The sequence below is a fragment of the Berghia stephanieae genome, chromosome 4 (assembly GCF_034508935.2).
Source record: "Berghia stephanieae isolate SIO BIC M18660-M18661 chromosome 4, UCSD_Bste_1.3, whole genome shotgun sequence".
NCBI lineage: Eukaryota > Metazoa > Mollusca > Gastropoda > Nudibranchia > Aeolidiidae > Berghia > Berghia stephanieae.
Genome location: NC_088363.1, coordinates 61222964 through 61235463, shown reverse-complemented (window position 1 = coordinate 61235463; position 12500 = coordinate 61222964). Strand labels below are relative to the sequence as shown.

At 36.8% G+C, this 12500-nt stretch overlaps 1 protein-coding gene across 1 annotated transcript in view; it reads right to left on the bottom strand.

Moving 5' to 3' along the window:
• Nucleotides 1-12500, bottom strand: part of LOC144971817 (uncharacterized) — a 28189-nt gene that overhangs the window by 7412 nt on the left and 8277 nt on the right. Inside the window, exons 3-5 of the mRNA XM_078912894.1 lie at nucleotides 11582-11819; nucleotides 9897-10014; nucleotides 1808-2011 (exon numbers count right to left, since the gene is read on the bottom strand). Of these exons, the coding sequence (XP_078769020.1) occupies nucleotides 1808-2011; nucleotides 9897-10014; nucleotides 11582-11819 (560 nt within the window). The remainder of the gene's footprint in view (nucleotides 1-1807; nucleotides 2012-9896; nucleotides 10015-11581; nucleotides 11820-12500) is intronic.

Genomic DNA, 12500 nt, shown 5'->3' with positions numbered 1-12500 from the left:
AGTATTGTGACATCAGACTTTGGTTCCCTATTGATTGTTCAACCTACATAAACTTGTTAAATTGAAGCAACTGTACGATAAAGGTGATAATAAATTGACCTAGATTTATTTCTGTTTTATGGTATGTGTTAAGTAACATACTCACCAATTCTGCCCACCCAATCAATCGTTTCAACACAAAAAAACTGTGTATAACATTAAATGATTATAGTATGCTTGGGAGATTTAGGGAGAGCTAATCACTCAACGGGCGATCTAAAATCAATGTCTAGGAACTGAAAGATGTTATCTTCTTTCCTCTATAGATTTCGTTCCCTTTAATCATAGTGACTGACGTATTTCTTTGCGGTGAAATTTAAGGATTACTGGCGTTCTGTTCCTTCGCCAATTGGATTCAATAGTATGATGTCACGTCGCCCACCAACGGCGAGCAGCTTGGTTCTAAAAAGAAAATTGGTACTTTTTATTCTTCAAGCTGGCTAGAAATTGTCATATGTCTTTTGATCAGAATGTATAAAAGTAAAACATGATCATAATTAAAATGATTTTCTCCTCTGGATACACTTTTTATGCTCGTCGGAGAAATACTTCATAAAGGCGTCTCGCCATTGTTCCGATAGTTTAGAGCCAGTTACTAAGTTACTATGCGTCATGAGGAGAGAAATGACGTCATGACTGTTGAAGCCAATACTATTCATATTAACCAAGAAAGCGTTGTGCTCAAGGAAACAATTAACTGATCCCATGTTTGAACTGTTGAACACAACTCACGATTCGCTTTCTTTCGGTGGACTGGGTCTTGTGTTTTGACCTATTTTTGTTTGTTGATTTCACATTATGAGTTTACGAAGGCTACGCTCTGAGTCACAAGCCAATAGATAGTATGCGCTTGGTTAAGAAGCTCATAACATTGCCATCCGGAAGTATAGCGGACCAACTCACAAAACTCTGTGTAACCATGAACGTTTAAAGTCGGGTTAATACAGTTCAGTGAGAATAACTCACAAACGCGGATGGCAAAATATAACAACAAAGGCTTGAGTGACGTCATCTTTGAACTATCTATAGATAGAACGAAGTTGACGTCACTCAGGTCATTGTTTTTTGTGTTTTTTTTTTTTGTTTTTTTTTGTCATCCACATTTATGAGTAATTCTCACTTAACTGTATTAACCAGACAATAAAAGTTCATGGGTACACATAGGTTTATGTGTTGATCCGTTATATTTCCTGATGGCATGTGAGCTTCTTAGCCAAGCGCATACTAACTATATCAACGGTATATATGTTTAAGAAAGCTATCAGTTCTTCCCTTCAGACCAATGGTACAAACACACAAAACTATGGGTGGCCCTTGTAGTCTGATTGATGAATATTTTTAGTGAGAACAAATTACCTGTCTAACAACATCAGGAAAGAAAAGTCATGGCATCAAACCTTTTACCATTTTGGTTCCTAAATCCTTGGAAGTGTGCGTGTTACCAGTCCTTCGAAGTACTAATAATGAGTAGGTTACATAAAGGTGGCATAACTATTTCAGGAGCAGGATGTGTAGGCAGATTCTTAGGATAAAGGAACGTAAAAGAGCGAGGATTGGTGATCTTTATTGACGACCAGCATATATTTAGACAAGAAAATATGACACCATTACTCTGACACCAGAAGATGAATTACACAAGGTATTATCGAGTCGCCAGAAGAGTGGTTTCGCACTTCCATTGAAATAAAAACCAATTTTTTTACGTAATTCTTTTCTCCCTATTAGAAAGAGCAAAGTGACGTGTACTTCATTCATTCCACAAACTTACGCGGGGTAAGCCTCAGAGGATGAGTTCAGCATGTAGACCGCTGACTGGTTGGTTTGGACGGGGCAGTGAATAATTTGACGATTTCCTCCGAAGGATGACTTGTATGTGTTCCCTCCGTAGTAGATGTTCTTGTTGTTTTGGTTCTTGTTGGTGTTTGAAGGCGGGTAGTGGTTTACATTTTGGTCGTTGTTGAAGTGTTTATTCCTGAAAATGATCAAATTAAGCTTGTTTTTAAAAAGTCCAAGTCCAAGTCCAATACAATATAATACAATAAAAATATTCTTTATATTTTATTAGGACTATATTAAATTTACAAATTATTCCCAGACCGTCCTTCCATTATTGATCGATCAAATTTACCATTCCCTCTCAAACCTGGGACTTCTTTGAAATCTAAGGTTTGATAGTTTTAGACAAGGTGAGGGTCATTTTAACAGATTGATAATTTGGTGCACGAGTTTTCTAGCCAAAATTGTTTTCAAACATGATTTATCAGAGTTCGGCGTCTATATTGCTTCAAGTGACCGATCGCCTGAAATTGGTATATGCTGATGGAAAGATGTATTGAAGTAAATAAAGATCTGTATATTTGTTTCATCGACTATTCAAAAGCCTTTGATAAAGTACAACACGAAAAACTATTCAAAATTCTATCATCCTTGGGCATTGATGGGAAGATTTAAGAATATTACGGAATTTGTACTGGGAACAAGAAGCAGCAGTGCGTGTTGACAACGAGCTAAGCAGTTTTACACCTATTAGAAGAGGAGTTAGGCAGAGGTGTGTTTTGTCTCCAGATTTATTCAACCTCTATAACGAAATGATATTAAGAGATATCGAACATAAGAAGGGGGTGTGTATTGGAGGAAAGAATGTAACAAATCTGAGGTATGCATATGATACGGTTCTACTGGCAGAATCTGAACATGAACCACAAGAATTAGTGGATGTTGTAGTCAGGAGTAGTGAAAATATGGGACTGGAACTGAATATATCTAAAACAGAATGTATGACAGTATCTAAAATAATAACCCACCAGCCTGTGTAATAACAAGCAGAGGACAAACAATACAACAAGTTGAATGTTTCAAATATTTAGGCTTCAATGTAACATCCAATGGAAAATCAGATTGTGAAATAAAGAAAAGAATAGGTATGGCGAAGAATGCATTCAACCAGCTGCATACAATTATGAAAAACAGGAATTTTAGTATGAAAACAAAAATCAAGGTCCTGGATTGCTATGTACTGTCTGTGCTGCTATATGGTTGTGAGAGCTGGACCATAAACAAGACCATGGTTAAAAGACTGGAGGCGGCGGAAATGTGGTTTTACAGAAGAATGATGAGGGTGTCATGGGTGGAAAGGAAAAGAAATGAAGAAATTTTAGAAATGGCAAACAGAAAAAGATCACTGATAACAAAAATCATCAAACGCCAAATGGAATTTTTAGGACACATTATTCGCCACCCTGGTTTGGAAGTACTCGCCTTGACTGGAAAGATGAATGGAAAAAGAATAAGAGGAAGACAAAGAATAACTTATTTGAAAGGGATAAGAACTTTGACAGATGAAGCTGAGAAAGGTGGCGCTGCTTTAATAGAATTGGCAAGAGATAGATCAGCTTGGCGGAAGATGACCTCCGACGTCTGCTTTAGATATGGAACTACATGATGATGATGATATACATATATACATAGAATATAAATAGAATTTTGAAAATGAAATTTTAAGCTTTATCTATACAAAACTCTAAATGTTTTTGTCAAGGACTGTGAGTTTTGTCTCTTAACCTTCAAAATATCTAGACCCACTAACTCTTATAAACCTGATCTATTTTACTTTAAAACAAACCCAAAAATCGTGAGCTTTTATATAACGTAATGTCCACTAAATCTGCTCAAATCGCTTGACAAAGCGTCTCTGGTCAACAACAGCAACACTTAACATGCAGGACGAGACATGCCGCCTGTGATAATACAATTCTTTCCCGACAGATACAACGCTGTTAACGGCCAGATATTCATAATTCAAACATGAGTACGATGAAAGAATGTGAATTAAGACCGTTTCTAAGGATTCAGTTATGCGCTGCTCAGAGCGGGACATGAACCCAGGACCTTCCGATCCGAAGGCAGGTATCATACCATTGGACCACATAGCGGCGCAAAATCAGATTTCTTTAGTTAAATTATCTTGATGCAATACCATATTGACACGGTTGATCAAAAATATAACGCGGGAACCAGCTAAAACAAAAGCAAAACAAAACAGATCCAAGAAAAAAAACCCCAACAACAAACAAATAAATAACACAAGACCTTTGATACTTAATGATTCTTAGTTTATCAGTATAATTGTTTTCAAACTTAATAAAGTCAAACATTATTTTTTTGTTACTACTTATGTATCTATCAAACGTTTACGGGAATCATGGTGTCTAATTTTTAATGTCTTCATTTATTTTGCCCATGCGGAGACTCAATAACGGTTGTACGACAGTGTGTATATTTAACGTCTATTACTTTGAATAAGGCTATGTTATTTACTCTTAAACAAGATATGAAGTGAGTAGAAAAGTGCCAGAAGACAATAGAGAATAAAAATTTTTCGCGGCGGTGGTGGGGTTTGAACCTGCGACCTTATTGGTACGACAACTCGCCTGGCAGGTGAGAGCGTGGCTCTACCGTGTGAGCTATCCACGAACACAAAAAATATTCGTTTCAAACCCAAGTCATTTCTAGATCCCTCTCTCACCCACTTCTGGGACCGCCGATTCGTTCGCCCACCACCATCGCGAAGTATTTTGACCAGCAGTTAAGCTTAATAGCCAATATTCTCAACACAAACATATAACATAGAAACGATTGAGACATTGAGTATGCTCCGGTGTATGGGGTGAATTTTTAATTCAGAAAAGTGAGTGGAGCAGGCACTTATGTTGGTAACAACAAGATATGAAGTGAGTAGAAAAGTGCCAGAAGACAATAGAGAATAAAAATTTTTTTCGCGGCGGTGGTGGGTTTGAACCTGCGACCTTATTGGTACGACAACTCCGCCTGGCAGGTGAGAGCGTGGCTCTACCGTGTGAGCTATCCACGAACACAAAAAATATTCGTTTCAAACCCAAGTCATTTCTAGATCCCTCTCTCACCCACTTCTGGGACCGCCGATTCGTTCGCCCACCACCATCGCGAAGTATTTTGACCAGCAGTTAAGCTTAATAGCCAATATTCTCAACACAAACATATAACATAGAAACGATTGAGACATTGAGTATGCTCCGGTGTATGGGGTGAATTTTTAATTCAGAAAAGTGAGTGGAGCAGGCACTTATGTTGGTAACAACAAGATATGAAGTGAGTAGAAAAGTGCCAGAAGACAATAGAGAATAAAAATTTTTCGCGGCGGTGGTGGGGTTTGAACCTGCGACCTTATTGGTACGACAACTCCCCCTGGCAGGTGAGAGCGTGGCTCTACCGTGTGAGCTATCCACGAACACAAAAAATATTCGTTTCAAACCCAAGTCATTTCTAGATCCCTCTCTCACCCACTTCTGGGACCGCCGATTCGTTCGCCCACCACCATCGCGAAGTATTTTGACCAGCAGTTAAGCTTAATAGCCAATATTCTCAACACAAACATATAACATAGAAACGATTGAGACATTGAGTATGCTCCGGTGTATGGGGTGAATTTTTAATTCAGAAAAGTGAGTGGAGCAGGCACTTATGTTGGTAACAACAAGATATGAAGTGAGTAGAAAAGTGCCAGAAGACAATAGAGAATAAAAATTTTTCGCGGCGGTGGTGGGGTTTGAACCTGCGACCTTATTGGTACGACAACTCCGCCTGGCAGGTGAGAGCGTGGCTCTACCGTGTGAGCTATCCACGAACACAAAAAATATTCGTTTCAAACCCAAGTCATTTCTAGATCCCTCTCTCACCCACTTCTGGGACCGCCGATTCGTTCGCCCACCACCATCGCGAAGTATTTTGACCAGCAGTTAAGCTTAATAGCCAATATTCTCAACACAAACATATAACATAGAAACGATTGAGACATTGAGTATGCTCCGGTGTATGGGGTGAATTTTTAATTCAGAAAAGTGAGTGGAGCAGGCACTTATGTTGGTAACAACAAGATATGAAGTGAGTAGAAAGTGCCAGAAGACAATAGAGAATAAAAATTTTTCGCGGCGGTGGTGGGGTTTGAACCTGCGACCTTATTGGTACGACGACTCCGCCTGGCAGGTGAGAGCGTGGCTCTACCGTGTGAGCTATCCACGAACACAAAAAATATTCGTTTCAAACCCAAGTCATTTCTAGATCCCTCTCTCACCACTTCTGGGACCGCCGATTCGTTCGCCCACCACCATCGCGAAGTATTTTGACCAGCAGTTAAGCTTAATAGCCAATATTCTCAACACAAACATATAACATAGAAACGATTGAGACATTGAGTATGCTCCGGTGTATGGGGTGAATTTTTAATTCAGAAAAGTGAGTGGAGCAGGCACTTATGTTGGTAACAACAAGATATGAAGTGAGTAGAAAAGTGCCAGAAGACAATAGAGAATAAAAATTTTTCGCGGCGGTGGTGGGGTTTGAACCTGCGACCTTATTGGTACGACAACTCCGCCTGGCAGGTGAGAGCGTGGCTCTACCGTGTGAGCTATCCACGAACACAAAAAATATTCGTTTCAAACCCATGTTATTTACTCTTCTCATGCCTGTAATCGTTGAGCTACCGCGTTCCTTCCATAAAACCATCAACCGAGCAAACACATTTCCAGATCTGATAAACGAGCGCAATTAAGGGCTTGATTAACATTGCTGTAATGGACAAATAGAACAGTCAGCCCATGACAATTTGGGTGAAAACTACAAGTCGCCATCTACCATTACTCGGAGACTTTTAAGACTATTTTCTTGAAAGAGTAATTAATTCTTAATTAATCCGAACAATTCGACTTGTTTTGCTTTTATGAAGCGTTCTCTAGTAAAGGTTCATTGCCCCTGGAAGGCCACAGAGGGTTAAATATAAATTTCTTTTTCCTAATACAGAACTCTGTTTAAAGGCATAAAATAGATATGTTTTCATAAAGATCCTTAGGACGATATTTCTCTTAAGTGGTACGCTATTTTTTAACAGATTGTTTAAAAAAATAAGAAATAGAATCAAAAGGATGAAATATAATGCCTCTTTCTCTAATCAAACAGAAGACCCATACAGCGGTACTAAAGTTTATAGAGCGTATATAAATAATCGACAACACTAGAAGCAATGGAGGCATAAAAAAAACCTGAATATAAAAAGCAAATCACAAAATACCAGCAAATAATCAAAGCGTAAAATTGAAAACCGCAAAACAGATAGCTACCCAAGTTGATACCAAAGAACATGATTTTGATCTCATTGTCGCCCACACAGGATTGTTCCGGTTACAAAGTACATTTTTTGAGAATCTTTACATAATATACGACGAAGAAAACTCATCTTACTTGACCTTTTGGATAATTATATATTCAACTTATCGGTAACCAAACAGGTGATTTTGATATGGAGAATCATTTTATAACACACTTTTCACTTGTTTTTCACTGATCTTAAATAAGCAGTTGGGGAAACCCTGTCATTACTTAATGAGCTCAATCAATAAACTGTTATTATGTACGGATTGGATTATACCTACGATTGCCATGTTATACATTCGTCAGTCGACCTGACCTGCCGTGAGTGGATGAAATAGTAGAGGATATTTGGAACATGTGTTTTTTTTTTTAATTTATATCCGAGCCTCTCGGTTCGAAAGACATAGACTTAAAAGATTCGCTATTTTGCAAGACCCTTATAAACCACACCCCGCCTCAGCTCTAGTTCGTAGATTTCTTTGAATTATGGATTATCATTTAAAAAATCGTAATCATGTCAGATAATTGAATATAAGTTAAACGGAAATTAAGACCAAAAAAATGCCCGTAATATGTACTTTTTAAAACAGCTGTTGTTAGTCTATAATAATAATTTTCAATTCTGTGCGTGTGAGTGTGTATTTGTGTGGCCATATGTGTGTGTTTGTGTGTGAGAGAGAGAGAGTGAGAGAGAGAGAGAGAGAGTGAGAGAGAGAGAGAGAGAGAGAGAGAGAGAGAGAGAGAGAGACTGCAGAAAGAGAGTAATAGTTGGAAAATGCTGAACACAACAGAGCACACACACACACACACACACACACACACACACAAGTATGTGTATGCGCGTGTGTGTGTTTGTTCAATTTTCAGAAGTATTGTGTTTTTGTCCTATGATAAATATAAATAGGGCCAGAACATAAATGTTTTTAGTAGATAGCTACAGGCAGACCAGTCAAAATATTCAGCCCCTCAGATCCCAAACTGGTTCATTATTTCTCGAGAAAGATTTTAAAAATATAAGACTACAAAAGACTTGAGCTTTAATTGAGTGGAATTCCACTCAATTTGATCAAAGGGCTTTCCATAATCGGTGCTATACGTTTTACGTATAATACTCACACTATCACCAGCCGGATATAACGTACCAATACACAGTGTAATCTTGAACATTCATAGTCTGATTGATGTAATTCAATGAGAAGCAACCACCAAAATGGCTGCATAAAAAACAATAACAAAGAGCAAGTGACGTCAATTTCTTTCCTTCTAGCTATAGGCATTATGTGACAATAATTGTGCTCTGCCAAGAAAAGTAGACAATCCGCCACCTTAACGGACAAACGATTTGACAGAACGAAACACACAAAACACTTTATTTGTTACCCACCGTCTCAAACCGGTATTATGTCGAAGTGATTTAGACCTTACAAAATTATTTTAATGTCCAAAATACGATATTTGAGTAATTTTTTATAATATTTCATATTTTAGACAATGGGAATTCTTATCTTTAAAACAAAACCAAAATCTTACTTTTTCGTCGTTTCTCCAATAAAAGCAATTTTCGACAATCGGGTTATCCAGGATAATATATTTTTGTCACTACTACTACTACTACTACTACTACTACTACTACTACTACTACTACATACTACTACTCTACTACTACACTACTACTACTATTACTACTACTACTACTACTACTACTACTACTACTACTACTACTACTACTACTAACTTATACTGTTACTACTACTACTACTACTACTACTACTACTACTACTACTACTACTACTACTACTACTACTACGACTACTACTACTACTACTACTACTACTACTACTACTACTACTACTACTACTACTACTACTACTAGTGGATGCCCGAAATATTTAAGAAAAATTTGATTTTTATACTAGTGTAATGTGGAATTTAACATTGATAAAGACAAATCTTTTAAGCCATCAACGATCAAAATCGGTCCAGCATTAAAGTCTGTAGGTGTGCGCAAAAGAATCTGGCAACAGGGTGACCAGATGACGATTCCAAGCGTCAAATTATGAACCGATCATTATGCCCTAATAGATTTTATAAACAACCATTTGAGTCAATGGGAGATAGAATTACCATTATTTTTTAAAAAAAAGGTTTGCAATTTATTCGTAGCTATATCAACCTGTAAAAAAGTTATAAGTTTTAGATTTGATAGCTATAACCATAATAATAAAGCATACTGGAAGTCATGTCAGAGCTAATAAATGTAATCAAAAGGAGAAAACTCAGTTTTTTCTGTCATATATGCCAAAATCCATGCACGCTAGTGAAAGATGTGATACAGGGAAACACGGAGGGCAAACGACGAAGGGGAAGACCTAGGCCTAGTTATGTAAATAACATTCTAGAGTGGACGGAGATGAATGGAAGAGAACTATGATACCCTCAACAGCCGAAGAGATTTGGCAGACTTTTGTCATCACAGAGTGCGGCAGCCAACGTCAATGAGGACGACGCTGGATAGTGAGTGAGTGAGTGAGTGAGTGAGAATAGTAAATCTGTGCTCGTTTTGCAAATATTTAACATGGGCTGTGCAGAACAAATTTTATCCCCACCGTACTTTTTATTAAGAGTAAATAATTCATTTTCCACATTTATCATACATAATGATGATGTCTACTTACCCGCCTCCTCCTCCGTAGAAATTGGAGAACGGAAATGAACCCCATGGATCGTATCTGGAACTCCCCCAGTCACTGCCAAAATTGCTCCCAAAGCTTGCAAATCTCTTCTTCCTTCCGACTGAAATAAATATTATTTTATGATAATTGTAAAATAAATGTGAAAATTTATGTAGCGCATTTTCAAGAATCTATCATGCTCAATGAGTTTCATAATGTTTCATTAATTTATCAATAGGCCATATGGACATATATTTCCATTCCATAAAGTAGCAGTTAGACATTTTTGTACTAATACTCTTACAATATCCGTCACTACCTTTAGACTTAAACCTGAGTAGAGTGTATTCAAAACTATTAAAGCAATTACATCATTTTAAACTATTGATTGCGCAGAATAAAAAATTAATCACATAAAAAGGTTTTTGAAAAGCAAACTGACAAGTCTCTCTCCACCATCTTTTTCATCGTCCATCAGCAAGAACAAACAAATGCAAATACAACACACGAACAAACGACGCGAAGGAAATAGGTTACCAATTGACATAATAGATATCGAGAACCCAAAGCATTTTAACGCTTTTTTAGATGATCAGGAGCACACATAAATGACCATATTAGTTTTTTTTAATTAATTAATTCATTTATTTATTCATGCATTTTTTTGCCAAGCTCAATTAAGATCCATATGCCTAAGAAGAAGATTAAAATAAACTGGCAAAGTGACGATGGATGTCAAGTGAAGTGGGTGTCACTCACTCCTGATGTTATATTTTTTAAATGACTAGAGTATAGGGGATTTATGTTTTATGATAAGATTTGGGGTTATAGGCATAATGTGTCGTTTGTAAATGTATAGGATTGCAAATGTAGATACGTAAATATTCAAATATATATAATAAGGCTGGTTGATAAAAGTCATAAACTAAGTTTGCATTATTACCACACATGAAATAATATGCCAAACTGCCGGATTGGGTAACCTTCCAGTACTTTAAACATTTACCATAGGTGACCCTCAAAACACCTTTTATGTCGGGTTAATCTAGGAACTCCAATTTGAATTCATAACAAAAAATATAAAACCTGATAATTTTTTCGTGATTAATTGAAGAATATTGGTATAAACCAACTGTCTGCATTTCTAATAAACTAAATTGTTACGAGTTATTTGTTGTTATGGAAAACAATCGAATCAATGTAAGTATTGCCCATTTTAACATTGTCAAATCAAACCCATCGTTCTATTATCATACGAGTACCTGCATATATTGTAGACGTCAGTATACTACTCTCTTGAAGTGCAATAACCCCCCCCCCCTTTCCCCGAAAACAAAACAAAACAAAACAAAACAAGCAACAACAAAACTAAAACAAAACGATGTTGTTTTCATATTTCTACGTTAAAATCACTTTTAGCCATCTGGTACATCTCAATTTGATACCAAATTATAGGATGGATGTCAATGATGGTACACTATGACTTGAGCATTTTACCTAAGTCTAGTTATTCACATAAAGACGTCTTTTGTCCCAAAAATATTCATAATTGATTTAAGGGAGGTTATGTGGTACTGGTGCAAAGGGGCACATTTTAGTAGAAAAAATGTGACGATTACGAGCATAATTATACATACATTTGTCAATTTACACTTTAGATGATATTTTGATAATAAGTCCTATATTACCTGAAAACAATCCTGTAACCGTTCCAATGGGATAAAAGATACCCCTGGCCATGTTGTATTGGGCGTGAACCAGTTCAAGAATAGCTTTTTGAATCTTGCCGTTAACGATGGCATTGTCCCTTGGCAACAGGGACATCTCAAAGACTTGCTGATATAACGATCTGTCGACCGCTTGACCGGGGGTCACATCACTGGCCAAGATGGCCAGCGAAATCAGTAGGGTGATAGATGGAAACATCTGACAAGACGGATAAAATAAATATACAATGACGTACTAGTAAAGAGTCATTCGAAGCAATACCCTAAAAATTCAAGTTAATATCAAGGTTACTTGAGGGTGTAGACTGAAAAGATATTAATCGAAAATGAATAAGACAAAATATTAAAATGAGAAACGTTTTGGCTTTAAACAATTCTTCGGGAAATGACAAAAGCAGTATTTAGCGGCACTGTAATGAACATTGTGATCCTTGTAAATGATTCTTGACAAGAAGAATGGGGCATACAAAAAATTAACTATTAATAATGATGGTTTATTATTGCCACATATAGCTCAGTTGGCAGAGAACTCGCTTCACACGCAAATGTACCGCGATCGATTCTTAATGATGTCGAATTTTTTCCCCGACCCTTGTTCCACCCAGCAGTGATTGGGTAGCTGTCTCGGTTAGATCTGGCGGAATGTACTTTGCGATAGACTAGCGTTCTGTCAATAGGGTAGCAAACTATCTTCAGGAAGATAGCGAACTCTTGAAACAATATTGTAGAAGTTGGATAAAATTACACTTGAATTATATATATATATATATATATATATATATATATATATATATATATATATATATATATATATATTTAAAACACATCTATATAAGCGAAGTCCCGTGGATTCACCATACTATATTTGCATCACAATTCT